The sequence below is a fragment of the Heptranchias perlo genome, unplaced genomic scaffold, assembly GCF_035084215.1.
Source record: "Heptranchias perlo isolate sHepPer1 unplaced genomic scaffold, sHepPer1.hap1 HAP1_SCAFFOLD_54, whole genome shotgun sequence".
NCBI lineage: Eukaryota > Metazoa > Chordata > Chondrichthyes > Hexanchiformes > Hexanchidae > Heptranchias > Heptranchias perlo.
Window position 1 is genome coordinate 6,255,252 of NW_027139559.1, and position 15,768 is coordinate 6,271,019.

The 15,768-nt window shown below is 44.1% G+C and overlaps 1 protein-coding gene across 1 annotated transcript in view; it reads left to right on the forward strand.

The window, feature by feature from the left end:
* The window catches only part of LOC137315200 (probable G-protein coupled receptor 139), a 33,615-nt gene extending 19,498 nt beyond the window's left edge, over positions 1-14,117 (forward strand). Inside the window, exon 3 of the mRNA XM_067980078.1 lies at positions 13,141-14,117. Within this exon, the coding sequence (XP_067836179.1) occupies positions 13,141-14,117 (977 nt within the window). The remainder of the gene's footprint in view (positions 1-13,140) is intronic.
* The last annotated feature ends 1,651 nt before the right edge of the window (positions 14,118-15,768 follow it).

A 15,768-nucleotide genomic window follows, 5' to 3' on the forward strand; every position in this document is an offset into this window, starting at 1 on the left:
AGCCCTCGCTGTCTATCGATGACCGCTGAGTATTCTGTTCCCAACTCTAATTGTCTATCGATGTCCTGTCATCAGCCTGATCCCAGCCCTCACTGTCTATCGATGTCCGGTCAGTATCCTGTTCGCAACTCTCACTATCTATTGATGTCCGGTCATTATTCTGCTCCCAGCGCACACTGTCTGTCGGTGACCAGTTAGTTTCCTGTTAACTGCCCTCCATGTCGATCGATGCCCGATCATCAGCCTGTTCCCTGCCCTCGCTCTCTATCAACGTCTCGTCGTCAGTCAGTTCCCTTCCATCACTCCCAATCGATGTTTGGTCATCAGAATCCACCCTGCCCTCACTCTCAATCGATGTTCGGTCATCGGTCAGTTTCCAGCGCTCACTGTCGATCGATGTCCTGTCATCAGTCTGTTCCCAGCTCTCACGATCGATTCATGTCCGGTCAGTATTCTGTTCCCAGCTCTCACTATCTATTCATGTCCGGTCAGTATTCTGTTCCCAGCTCTCACTATCTATTCATGTCCGGTCAGTATTCTGTTCCCAGCTCTCACCCTCTATTCATGTCCGGTCAGTATTCTGTTCCCAGCTCTCACTCTCTATTCATGTCCGGTCAGTATTCTGTTTCCAGCTCTCACTCTCTATTCATGTCCGGTCAGTATTCTGTTCCCAGCTCTCACTCTCTGTTCATGTCCGGTCATCGGCCTGTCCCCAGCTCTCTCTGTCAATCGATATCTGGTCATCAGCCTATCCTCAGCTCTCTCCATCGATCGATATCCGGTCATCAGCCAATCCGCAGCTTTCTCTTTCAAATAATGTCCAGTCATCAGCCTGTCCCCAGCTCTCTCTGTCTATTGATATACTGTCATTAGCCTATCCCCAGCTCTCTCTGTCTATCGATATCCGGCCATTAGCCTGTACCCAGCTCTCTCTGTCCATCGATATCCGGTCATCAGCCTGTCCGCAGCTTTCTCTGTCAAATAATGTCCAGTCATCAGCCTGTCCCCAGCTTTCTCTGTCTGATGATATCCGGTCATCAGTCTGTTCACAGCCCTCACTGTCTTTCAATGTCCGGTCAGTATTCTATTCCCAACCCTCACTGTCTATCGATGTCCGGCCATCAACCTGTTCCCTGCCCTCATTTTCAATCGATATCAGGTCAGCAGTCTGTTACCAGCCCTCACTTTCTATCGATGCCCGGTCTACAACCTGTTCCTAGCCCTCACTCTCCATCGATATTAGGTCATCAGCCTGTTCACAGCCCTCACTGCCCATCGATGTCCGGTCATCAGCCTGTTCGCTGCCCTCACTGCCCATCGATGTCCTGTCTGCACCCCGTTCCCTCTCCTCGCTGCCTATCGATGTCCGGTCTGCAGCATGTTTCCTGCCCTCATTGTCTTTTGATGTCCGTTCTCCAGCCTGTTCCCAGTCCTCAATGTCTACAGATGTCCGGTCAGAAGACTGTTCTCAGCCCTCAATGTCTACCGATGTCCGGTCAGAAGACTGTTCTCAGCCCTCAATGTCTATCGATGTCTGGTCAACTGTTTGTTTCCTGCCCTCAATATCCCACTTTAATCCGGTAACCACAGTTAAAGAGGACCCCACATCCCAGAATTGAGTAGAACAGCCCTGAGAAGGACACTCTAACATTTGAAATTTAATTACTGAATGAACACAGCAGAGTGAAGGACCTCACCAAAACAATATGAGATCGAGATGAAGGAACAACATCATTGCTCTCAGAATACAGCTAATAATTTTCATTAGTTAATTAATATTATCAAAATTGTGCAGTCTTTGGGTTTTCCAATTCAATCCCAGCACTAAATGTATTCTCTCACAATAGGGACTGAGATCGGCTGTAGCAACCTGTTTGTTCAGATAAGTAAAACTAATTTGAACGATGCTGCAACCTCAAGTCCCCAGTGATATACAACAGGATATAAATTGAAGGCTCTGGGAATGTATCGCCTCAGAGTTTAAATCAAAGAGATTGCCTGCAGCACGAAGGGACAGATCACTTCACACTGAAAATGGGTGCAACACTTTACAGCGTCGAGAAAATATATTACATGATCCTTGCCGTCATTGGTGTGCCTGGTAAGCGAATATAACCATTTAAGTTGTGTGAATCTCTGAGTGAGCTGTCCTCTGGTTTTACTCTGTAATTGATAAAGTTATATGCTGGTCTAGTGGTGAGCATTACACAGTTAGCGGTACAGTGATATCATTTCAATAAATCAGATGTCATATTTGTTCACGATCCTTACCTTATCTCAATATAAATATTTCAGCTGAAGTCTCATGGTTAAGTTACAGGATCAAATTATTACCTTTAGTGGATGGTTGTGGAAATTTGAAGCTGCATTCACTGCTGTCAAATGTCCGGGGATGTTTATTACTGGGAGCGTCTGTCACTGCAGAATTTTACTGAGTGTGGGTCACTAACTGGAGTGAACACCTGACCATAGTGACCAATTATTACTAGGAGTGTGTGTCACTGCAGAATTTTACTGAGTGTGGGTCACTAACAGGAGTGAACACCTGACCCCAGTGACCATGTATTACTCGGAGTGTGTGTCAGTGTAGAATTGTACTGAGTGTGGGTCACTAATCGGAGTGGGACACCTGACCCCAGTGATCATTTATTACTGGGAATGTGTGTCAGTGTACAATTGTACTGAGTATGAGTCACTAATCGGAGTGGGACACCTGACCCCAGTGACCAATTATTACTCGGAGTGTGTGTCAGTGTAGAATTGTACTGAGTGTGGGTCACTAATCGGAGTGGGACACCTGACCCCAGTGATCATTTATTACTGGGAATGTGTGTCAGTGTAGAATTGTACTGAGTATGAGTCACTAATCGGAGTGGGACACCTGACGTCAGTGATCATGTATTACTAGGAGTGTGTGTCAGTGTAGAATTGTACTGAGTGTGGGTCACTAATCGGAGTGGGACACCTGACCCCAGTGATCATTTATTACTGGGAATGTGTGTCAGTGTAGAATTGTACTGAGTGTGGGTCACTAATCGGAGTGGGACACCTGACCCCAGTGACCATGTATTACTGTGAATGTGTGTCAGTGTAGAATTGTACTGAGTGTGGGTCACTAATCGGAGTGGGACACCTGACCCCAGTGATCATGTATTACTAGGAATATCTCTCAGTGTAGAATTGTACTGAGTGTGGGTCACTAATCGGAGTGGGACACCTGACGTCAGTGATCATTTATTACTAGGAATATCTCTCAGTGTAGAATTGTACTGAGTGTGGGTCACTAACCGGAGTGAGACGCCTGACCCCAGGAACCATGCATTAATGGGAGCGTGTGTCAGTGCAGAATTATACTGAGTGTGGGTCACTAACTGCAGTGGGACACCTGACCCCAGTGACCATGTATTACTGGGAGTATCTGTCAGCGTACAATTATACTGAGTGTGGGTCATTAACCGGAGTGGGAGACCTAACCCCAGTGACCATGTATTACTGGGATAATCTGTCAGTGTACAATTATACTGAGTGTGGGTCATTAACCGGAGTGGGAGACCTGACCCCAGTGATCATTTATTACTATGAATATCTGTCAACTGTTTATCAATGTTGGTCCTAAGAAATACTTCCTCGTGTCAATACTAAAGTTCCCCGATGATACTCCTGATTCTGATTCCTCTGGTCTTGAAGCATTGATGCATCTGTGAATTTTGTCCTCACTTTCCTTCTCCCTCGATTTATCTTATCTGGTGCTGCTCGGTCGCATCTGTGATGCCTAATTTTGAGCCTGAAGAGACTGCCAAACTATGTCTGTATTTCACTCAGTGATCTAGGGAGGGTGCAGACTTAGATTGGGTATTAATTCCTCCTTTCTCAGAAATAATCCTCGAGTCATACCTGGACCTCCAATATTCACTATCATTCCGCTGCCTTCATTTAATCTCCTATTGAGCTTCAGTATGAATGATGTTGTTTTATTGCCTAGAATTACATCGAATCTACAGCGCAGGGACAGACCATTCGGCCCAAGAAATCCATGCCGGTGTTTATAATCCACACGAGCATCTTCCCTTCCTATTTCATCTCACCCTATCAGCATATCCTTCTATTCATTTCTCCCATATGTGTTCATTTAGCTTCCGCTTAAATACATCTATTCTAGTCGCCTCAACGACTCCAATCTGCCATATTGCGGTCTACACACAATCCTTTCAAAATCCTGAAATCAGACCAACCAGAAGCAACCGGCCAAGGTAAACCTGTCAAATTTCTGCCTAGTCTCGGTAATGAGATAAACTGTCTGAACACAAGTACACTTTTACACTTGCACGCTAACCAGTCACACGCTAACCATTCACACCCTAACTTGTCACACGCTAACCAGTCACACGCTAACCATTCGCACGCTAACCAGCCACACGCTAACCAGTCACGCCCTAACCAGACACACGTTATCCAGTCACAGCCTAACCATTCACACGCTAACCTGTCACACGCTAAACAGTCACACCCTAACCATTCACACGCTAACCTGTCACACGCTAACCAGTCACACGGTAACCAGTCACATGCTAGCCAGTCACACGCTAACCAGTCACACGCTAACCAGTCACAAAATAACCAGTCAAATGCTAACCAGTCACAACCTAATCATTCACACGCTAATCAGTCACACGCTTACCAGTCATCAGCTAACCAGTCATAGCCTAACCATTCACACGCTAACCTGTCACACGCTAAACAGTCACACCTGAACCAGTCACAATCTTAACCAATCACACCCCAACCGGTCACAACGTAACTAGTCATATTCTAACCAGTCACATTCTAACCAGAAACATTCACACATCACTCATCTCCATCCAGCTTCATAGAATCAAAGTGAACACAAACCTGATAAAGGCGCAGAATCCCAAAGACCAAGCCCCTTCCCATTAAGTCCAACTGTACCAAACCACAATGAACAAACCCCTTCCCATTAACTCCCATTGTACACAATCCCAAATGAACAAACTCCTTCCCATTCACTCCCGCTGTACAAAATCACAGTGAACAAACCCCTTCCCATTAATTCCCACCGTACACAATCCCAATGAACAAACCTCTTCCCATTCGCTCCCACTGTAGAGAATCGCAATAATTAAACACCTTCCCATTCACTCCCACTGTACAGAATCACAATGGCACAAACCCGTTCCCTTTCACTTCCACTGTGCAGAATCATAATGCAACAAACCCCTTTCACATTCACTCGTACTGTACAGAATCCTAATGACCAATCACCTTCACATTCACTCGTACTGTACAGAATCCCAATGACCAAACCCCTTCCCATTCACTCCCACTTCAACCATTCCAATGACCAAACCCCTTCCGATTCACTCGCACTGTACAGAATCACAATAACACAACATCTTCCTGTTCACTCCCATTGTACAGGATCACAAAGGACCAAACCCCTTCTCATTCACTCGAATTGTACAAAATCCCAATGACCAAACTCCTTCCCACTCAATCCCACTGTACAAAATCAAAATGACCAAACATCTTCAAATTCACTCCCATTCTATATATTCCCAATGAACAAACCCCTTTCCATTCACTTCCACTGTACAGAATCCGAAAGGACCAAACCCCTTTCCATTCATTCCCACTGTACAGAATCCCAATGACCAAAACCGCTTCCCATTTGCTGCCACTATACAGAATGCAAATGACCAAATCCCTTCCCATTCACTCCCACTGTACATAATTACAATGAACAAACCTATTCCCATTCACTCCCACTGTACAGAATCCCAAAGACCTAACACCTTCTGATTAACTCCCAATGTACAGGATCCCAATGACCAAACCCCTTCCCATTCACTCCCACTTTACAATATCCCAATGTCCTAACCCCTTCCCATTCCCTCAAACTGATCAAAATCCCAATGACCAAACATCTTCCCATTCATTCCCACTGTACAGGATCCCAACGAACCTAACCACTTCCCATTCACTCCCACTGTACAGGATCCCAAAGGACCAAACCACTTCCCACTCACTCCCACTGTACAGAATCCCAAAGGACCAGCCCCTTCCCATTCACTCCCAATGTACATACTGTCAATGACCAAACCACTTCCCATTCACTCCCGCTGACCAGAATCCCAATGGGCCAAACCCCTTCCCATTCACTCGCACTGCACAGAATCGCAATGACACAACACCTTCCCATTCACTCCCACTGTGTAGTATCCCAAAGGAACAAACCCATTCCAAATCAGTCCCACTCTAACGAATCTCAATCGACCAAACGCCTTCCCATTCACTCCCACTGCACAGGATCCCAACGAACCAAACCACTTCCCATTCACTCCCACTGTACAGGATCCCAAAGGACCAAACCACTTCCCACTCACTCCCACTGTACAGAATCCCAAAGGACCAGCCCCTTCCCATTCACTCCCAATGTACATACTGTCAATGACCAAACCACTTCCCATTCACTCCCGCTGACCAGAATCCCAATGGGCCAAGCGCCTTCCCATTCACTCGTACTGCACAGAATCGCAATGACACAACACCTTCCCATTCTCTTCCACTGTAAAAAATTCCAATTACCAAACATCTTCACATTCACTCCCACTGTACAGAATCCCAAAGGACCAAACCCCTTCCCATTCGCTCCCACTCTACAGAATCCCAATAACCAAACCCCTTCATATTCACTCCCAATATACAGAATCCAAATATGTCAACCCACTTCCCATTGACTCGCAATGTCCAGAATCCCAATGTGTCAAACCCCTTACCATTCACTCTCTTTGAACTGAAAGTCAATGGACCGAAGCGCTTCCCACTCACTCCCATTATATGGGATACCAATGAGTCAACCCTCTTCCCATTCACTCTCGATGGACTTATCCCCCTCCATTCAATGCATTGTACAGATTCCCAATGGCATCAGAATATCAATTGAACTGCACCAGCTGAAACAAATGTTAACTATTTACGAACAGATAAACAACAGGACAGCAGTTTTACAGTATTCAACGTTTGTTTATAATGACTTATTCTTTCTCAATGTATAGTTACTGCGAACACTTTAGTTGTGTTGGTGCTGATTAGTCCCTTTGCCCCGATGCGGTCCTGACAGTTTGTGGGTCATGACTGTTCAAATTTATGACCTTGCTTTTCCACAGGCTGAATGTTGGTCTGTGGTTATTGATTCGCCCACTCGTGTAACTGATCAAGGTTTAATCAACCAGTTCTTATACTTGATTCAGAGTCTCTACACATGCAACCTGCACCGATCCATGCCCTTTGCTCAGTGAGGTATGTTCCTGTGAGGAGAGACACGTATTACTGAAGAACAAACATATTGGGTTTCCATAATACAGAGATCTGTCGGGGGCAGTAAATAATAAATTAGTAAACTCTTCATAGTTAAATAAATAGTGCACTGCTTCAATAAATTAATCACTTCAATATCTGCAACATTATAAAATGACTGGTGACTGTGATCAACTAATACTCATGATGTTTAATGACAGGTGACTGTGATTAACTAATGCTCATGTTGTCTAATGACAGGTGACTGTGATTAACTAATACTCATGTTGTTTAATGACTGGTTACTGTGATTAACTAATACATATGTTGTTTAATGACAGGTGACTGTGATTAAATAATACTCATATTGTTTAATGACTGGTGACTAATTAACCAATATGCATGTTGTTTAATGACTGGTGACTGTGATTAACTAATACTTATGTTGCTTAATGACAGGTGACTGTGATTAACTAATACTCATGCTGTTTAATGACAGGAAACTGTAATTAACTAATACTCATGTTAGATAATCACAGTCAGCAGTCATTAAACAATACTCATGATGTTAAATCAAATTGTTCAATTATTATTTGAGATTGCTCAGTTGCTCTCGTCTCAGATCTCTCGCCCTTTTTCTGGATCTGAATCTTCATCCATTGTTTCGTTCTGACCCGACGCTCCGAGGACATACGACACTTCGTTCCAGATTTTCATTTTAAAAATGAGAAAAATGGAAAATTGGAGCAGGAGTATTCCATTCGATCTTTCGAGACTTTGCCGCCATGCCATATGATCATGGCTGATCCTCTATCTCTACACTATATTCCTGCTGTTTCCCCATGCCCTTTGATGCCTTTTGTGTCTGGAAGTCTATCGAGCTCATTCTTAAAGATATTCATTGACTTGGCCTCCACAGCCTTCTGTCGTGGAGAATTTCACAGTTTCACCACCCTCTGAGTGAAGAAATTTCTTCTTATCTCAGTCCTAATTATCCTATACCATACCCTGAGACATGCTCCGTCTCGTTCTAGACCCCCCAGCCAGGGTAAACATCCTCCCTGCATCCATTATGTCCAGCACTGTCAGAATTTTATATGTTTAAGTGAGATTCCCTCTCATTCTTCTAACCTCGAGTGAATACAGGCCGAGTCGACCCAATCTCTCCTCATACGACAGTCCTGCCATCCCAGCAATCAGTGTGGTGAACCTTCGCTGCACTCGCTCTATGCAAGTATATCCTTTCTTAGGTAAGGAGACCAAAACTCCATTCAATACTCCAGCTGTGATCGCAACAAGGCCCTGCAAAACTGCGGTAAAATATCCTTGCTCCTGTACTCAAATCATCTTGCAATGAAGGCCAACATACCATTTGTCTTCCTGACTGCTCGCTGCACCTGCATGTTTGCTTTGAGTGACTGGCGTACAAGGGCACCCAGGTCTCTTTTTACATCAACATTTCCCAATCTATCACCATTTAAATAATACTCTGCCTTTCTGTTTTTCCTTCCGACGTGGATAAGTTCACATTTATCCACATTATACTGCATCTGCCATGTATTTGCCCACTCACTCAACTTGTCTAAATCGCCTTGAAGTCTCCTTGCATCCTCCTCACAACTCACCATCCCACCTAGTTTTGTGTCCTCACCAAACTTGGAAATATTACACTTGGTTCCCTCATCCAAATCATTGATACACATTGTGAGTAGCTGGGGCCCAAGCACTGATCCCTGCGGTACCCCACTAGGCACAATCTGCCACCCCGAAAAACACGCGTTTACTTCTACTCTCTGTTTCCTGTTTTTTAAACAATTTTGAATCCATGCCCTTGATTACCCCCAATCCCATGTGCTTTAATTTTGCACACTAATCTCTTATGTGGTACTTTATCAAAGGCCTTCTGAAAATCCACTGCATCTCCCTTATCGATTCTAACAGTTACATCCTCAAAAAACTCCAGTAGGTTTGTCAAACATGATTTCCCTTTCATAAATCCATGTTGACTTTGTCTAATCCCTTTGATATTTTCTAAGTACCCTCTTATCACATCCTTTATGTCAGAATCTAACATTTTCCCCATTACTGATGTGAGGCTAAGCAGTCTGCAGTTCCCTGTTTTCTCTCTCCCTCCTTTTTAAAATAGTGGGTTTACATTTGCCACCCTCCAATCTGCAGGAACCGTTCCATAATCTATAGAATTTTGGAAGATAACAACTAATGCATCCACTATTTCCATGGCTACCTCTTCTCGTGCTCTGGGATGCAGGTTATCAGGCCCTGGGAACTTGTCGGCTTTCAGTCCCATTCATTTCTCCAGCTCTATCTTTTGACTAATACTAATTTCATTTATTTCCTCCTTCTCACTAGTCCCTTGGTTCCCTAGCATTTCTGGAAAGTTCTTTCTGTCTTCTTCCGTGAAGACAGAACCAAAGTATGTGTTTAATTGCTCTGCAATTTCCTTGTTCCTTATTATAAATTCTCCCGTTTCTGACTGTAAGGGACCTACATTTGTCTTCACTAGTCTTTCTCTTTTTACATACTTGTAGAAGCTTTAACAGTCCACTTTTATGTTCCTTGCAAGTTTGCTATCATACTCTATGTTTCCCTTCTTAATCAATCTCTTGGTCCTTTTTGCTGAATTCTAAACTGTTCTCAATCCTCAGACTTGCTACTTTTTCTGGCAACTTTATATATTTCTACCCCTTTCATTCCTTCTCTCTGGTCCGAAGACCAGTAAACTTGTGCTCCCCTCAAACTCACAGGGGATGGGATCATACCTGCCAGAGAGCAGACACCGAAAACTTACCCACAACCTTCCCCCGCTCGTATATTTGGGGGGCCTCACTTCTAGTCTATTGGTTCAGTTTCTTTTACTTACTGTTCCGCTCAAACTCCACGCCCTCTCATGATGTTTTATTTTACTTCACTTGCATCTATTTCCTTTAAACAATGCACGATCAGTTTTTTTTTACACATTGAAATGACAAGACCTTGCTTTCATATACAACAAAAATATTCCCCATTTTGGGCAGGGTCCAGGGTTAGGACGCTAAACACAGCGACTCTGGGCTGGGAAGGAAGAATCGTCTCAGGTTCCAGCTCATGATCCCTGTGCAGTAAATCTGCCGCAAAGTGCAGGTGTATGGGGTGAGAACACTAGGATATGCCCACACTCATATAATTACTGTCCGAGATGAGGAGAACACAGATAACACCACACGCTCAGAATTACTGACTGAGACCAGGACAACACGGGATATACCCACATCCTCCCTGCCTGGCCTCACGAGAACACTGGAACTTCCCCAAATTCACATGCTTATTCTCTGTGCCCAGCAGAACGCTGGGATATCTCCACACTCACATCCTTACTGTCTGTGCTCAGCCGAACACTGGGGTATCCCCACACTCACACAATTGCTGGCTGTGCACAGGAGAACACTGGGATATCCACAAGTTCCACAAGCCCACTGCTTGTTCCAGGCGAGCAGTGTGATATCCCAACACTCACATACTCACTGTCTGGGCTCAGGAGAACACTGGGATATCCCCACGCTCACATACTTACTATCTGGGCTCAGAAGAGTACTGGGATATCTTCACACTCGCATCCTTACTGACTGGGACCAGGCTGGACAGGTGGAAGGAGTATCAGTGGGAGAGCATTTTAGTGGTAGTGATCAAAATTCAGTTAGTTTTAGTATAGTCATGGAAAAGGATAAATATAGAACGGTAGTAAAAATTCTCAATTGGGGAAAGGCCAGTTTTACTAAGCTAAGAAGTGATTCAGCAAACGTGGACTGGAAACAGCTATTCGAAGTAAATCAATGTCAGAGAAGTGGGAGGCATTCGAGGGGCCGAATCAAAGGGTTCAAAGTAAACATGTTTGCACAAAGAAAAAGGGTGGGGCTGCCACATCCAAAGCCCACTGGATGTCAAGGAGCAGGCAAGGTAAGATAGGGCAGAAAAAGAAAACTTATGTCAGACACCGAGAACTCAATACTACAGAAAGCATTGAGGAGTATAAAAAGTGCAGGGGTGAAATTAAAAAAAGAAATTTGGAAGGTAAAGAGAGGGCAAGTAAAATCAAGCTATTTTTGTGACTGGACGGCTGTTTCCGGTGGGGTTCCGCCGGGCTGAGTATTAGGTCCCTTGCTTTTTGTGGTATATATTAACGCTTTGGACTTAATGTAAGGGACATGATTCAGAAGTTTGCGGATAAAGCAAAAATTGGCCGTGTGGTTGATAGTGAGGAGAAAAGCTGTAGACTGTAGGAAGATATCAGTTGATTGTTCAGGTGGGCAGAAAAGTGGAAAATGGAATTCAATCTGGAGAAGTGTGAGGTAATGCATTTGGGGAGATCAAACAAGGCAAGGGAGCACAGAATAAATGGAAGAATACTGAGAGGCCTAGAGGAACAAAGGGACCTTGATGTGCATGTCCACGAATCCCTGAAGGTAGCAGGACAGATTATTAAAGTGGTTAAGAAGACATATTGGACACTTTCCTTTATTAGCCGAGGCACAGAATAAAAGAGCAGGGAGGTTTTGCTGGAACTGTATAAATCATTGCTTAGGCCACAGCTTTAGTACTGTGTAGGGTTCTGGTCATCACATTACATGAAGGATGTAATTGCACGAGAGGATTTACGAGGTGGTTGCAAGAACTTGGAGAGTTTTAGCCATAAGGAAAGATTGGATTGGGTGGGGTTGTTTTCTTTTGAACAGAGGAGGCTTAGGTGAATACATTTATGGGGAGCCGAGATAAAATGGAAAGGAAGGACCTATTTCCCTTTGCAGAGAGGTCAATAACCAGGGGGCATAAATTTAAACTAATTGGATTGGACGGGAGCTGAGGATTTTATTTTTTCACCCAGAGGGTGGTGGGGGAACTGGAACTCACTGCCTGAAAGAGTGGTAGAGGCGTAAAACCTCAACTCATTTCATAAGAACCTGGATATGCAATTGAATTGCCGGAACCTACAGGGCTACGGACCAAGTGCTGAAAAGTGGGATTAGGCTGGGAAGCTCTTTTTCAACCGGCATAGACACGGTGGCACAAATGGCCTCCTTCTGTGCCGTAACTTTTTCTTTGTTTCTATGTTTCAAACACTGCATTACCCTCACACTAACATACTCACTGTCTGGACTGAGGAAAACACTGGGATACGCCTACACTCACATACTTACTGTCTGGGCTCAATGAACACTGGGATATCCCCACACTCACATACTTACTGTCTGGTCTCAGGAAACACTGGGATATCCCCACACTCACATACTTACTGTCTGGTCTCAGGAAACACTGGGATATGCCCACACTCACATACTTACTGTCTGGTCTCAGGAACACTGGGATATGCCCACACTCACATACTTACTGTCTGGGCTCAGGAAACACTGGGATATGCCCACACTCACATACTTACTGTCTGGTCTCAGGAAACACTGGGATATCCCCACACTCACATACTTACTGTGTGGGCTCAGGGAACACTGGGATATCCCACACTCACATAGTTACTGTCTGGGCTCAGGAAACACCGGGATATCTCCACACTCACATACTTACTGTCTGGGCCCAAGACAACACTGGGATATCCCCACACTCACATACATACTGTCTGGGCTCAGGGAACGCTGAGATATCCCCACACTCTCATACTTACTGTCTGGGCTCAGGGAACACTGGATATCCCCACACTCACATATTTACTGTCTGGGCCCAGGACAACACTGTGATATCCCCACACTCACGTACTAACTGCCTGGGCTGAGAACACTGCAGTATTCCAAAACTCATATACTTACTGTGTGGGCTCAGTCACGGAGAATGGCCCGTTGAGTTTGAGCAGTAATTTCCAATCCCTTTTCCTTCTTATTCTTACAGTAAATTTAATTGCGATTGTGATCCTATCCCGGGGAAAGTGCGGTCTCTCCACCTGCACCATTCGCTACCTGGTGGCGATGGCAGCGGCGGATCGACTGGTCATTATCACTGAGGTCGTATTAACTCGGATCAATTATTATTATTTCCCAATATCTTTCCTGGAGATCACCCCTGTGTGTCGTGTTATCGCTGTTCTGACTCGTGCAGCCATAGACTGTTCTGTCTGGTTCACCGTCACTTTTTCCTTTGATCGATTTGTCGCCATCTGTTGCATGAAGCTGAAAACTAAATATTGCACCGGGAAAACTGCGGCTGTGGTTTTAGCGACAACCTGCATTCTGCTCTGTTTGAAAGACGTTCCCTTCTACTTGACGTTTGAACCTGTTGAGATAATCGACAACTTACCATGGTTCTGCAATTTAAAAACAAGCTATTTTACCGAGCCCGGATGGGTGAGCTTTAACTGGATTGATACGATTTTAAACCCATTGCTCCCATTCACCTTAATTTTGTTGCTCAACGCTCTGACAGTCAGACACATTTTAGTGTCCAGTCGGGTTCGTAAGGGACTGAGGAGTCAGAGCAAGGGAGACAATCGCAATGACACAGAGATGGAGAGTAGGAGGAAGTCTGTGATTTTACTCTTCGCCATATCCGGCAGCTTCATACTTCTGTGGCTGACAACTGTTGCAGATTTCTTATATTATAACATTGCAGGAACAAGTCCCCGAGATTATAATGATTCTTTATTTACCCTTCAACAAGTCGGATATATGCTTCAGAATTTATCATCCTGCACAAACACATTTATTTATGCGGTGACTCAGTCCAAATTCAGAGAGCAGTTCAAAAGCGCGGTGAAATATCATGTGACCTTAATTACCAAATTAATTAATTATAATAATAACTGAGCCCAGCCCAGGAGTGATACTGCCTGTTTCCAGTCAATTAATCTCATATTTATCCGTGGTCTTCCCTCCCCTGAATTGCAGCAAGAATCGCTCGTGACCTGGGATGGGCCAACCATTATGTTTAGGCGCATCACTCTTTTGATCGACAGGTCCGCCATTCTGTTATTTGCTAACGTCACTCTTTTGATTGACAGTTGCGCCATTCTGTTTTGGGGCGACTTCACTCTTTTGATTGGCAGGTCTGCCATTGTCTTTAGGGAGACCTCACTCCTTTGATTGACGGGTGCTCCATTGTGTTCGGAAGACCTCACTCTTATGATTGACAGGTCCGCCATTGTCTTTAGGGAGACGTCACTCTTTTGATTGACAGGTGCACCATTTGAGTTCTTCTGCAAAGAGTCCGTTCCGCCATTTCGTGGAGCAATTCAAATCGGAGCTTCCAGAGTGAGGCCTTCTTCAACAGGCAGACAGACAGGGCTGGGCTTTAGTCTAGAGGATGTGGGATGTTGTTCAGAGAAATGTTTCTGCAATATTTGAAACAAAACAACAGTTAAAAAATAACAATAATGAAAAAAAACTGAGGGAATTTTAACCCAAAATATGAAGATTTATTGCGCAGTAAAACTCCTTATCTTTCAACTGATTATTTATAATTCTGGTTTTATTAAAGATTCCTGAAGTTATTATTTCTTTTAACTAACAGGGCCGCTTACTTCTCAGCTTTTTCTCTCGTCTCTCTTGATCTTTTTGTATTTCTGATCAGTCTGTTTCTCTCCATCTGCCTCGTGTTCTCTTGTTTTTTTCCCTTCCGTACACCCTTCCCTGTTCCTCACTAAGTTTCTTTTCATATTTCCTCTGTGTTTACACCTCCCTTACTGTTTGGTGATTTTTGTTATCATTCTCTCACTCTCGGTCTTAGTCTGTCTTCTTACATCAACGCCCCTTTCTCTCCGTTTCTCGCTCATTCTGTTTTACTTTTCACTCCATATATTTCCCTCATTCTCTTGTATCTCTTGCCTTTTCCTGAGTGTTTTTCAGTGTATTTATGTTACGGCCGATCTATCACACTCCCTCTCTGTTTTTGTCACCTCTCCCATCTATCGCTTCATCTCGTTCATTCTTCTTTCCCCGTGTTGCCTTTCTTCACACCTGTTTTCCGCCAGTTCCATCCTCTTCATATTCTGCTAAGGAGAAAATCAGAAACAAAGTGAGTGCAAAAAGGGAAACAATAATGAGACGAGGGAAGCGAACATAACACAAAAAGCGAGAGTAATCGAACAGTGTGTCAGAGATAGATGGAGCGGAGACAGAAAGTGAAACAGGTGAGAAATGGAAAATGGAGACATTTTGGAAGCAAAAAGAGGAAAAGGAGGTAAAGGCAGAAGGAAGAAAGTGATTCGAAGTAATGAAGGAATGAAAGAGAAAGAAGTGATAGGAATGGGGAAAGGAGCTCAAGGGAAAGAGACAAACATAAAATAATGAGAAATTATGAGGAACGAGAGGAAAATATAACGAAGTTTGAGACAGAAAAGAGAAAGTCAGAAAAATGATGAAGAGCGGAAATTAAAAGGAGTCAATGAGCTTCCCCAATCCCTGGATAAAATTCAGGGCCTGGTCCAGTGATCCTTAAATCTTCTGCCTGTTGCTGCTG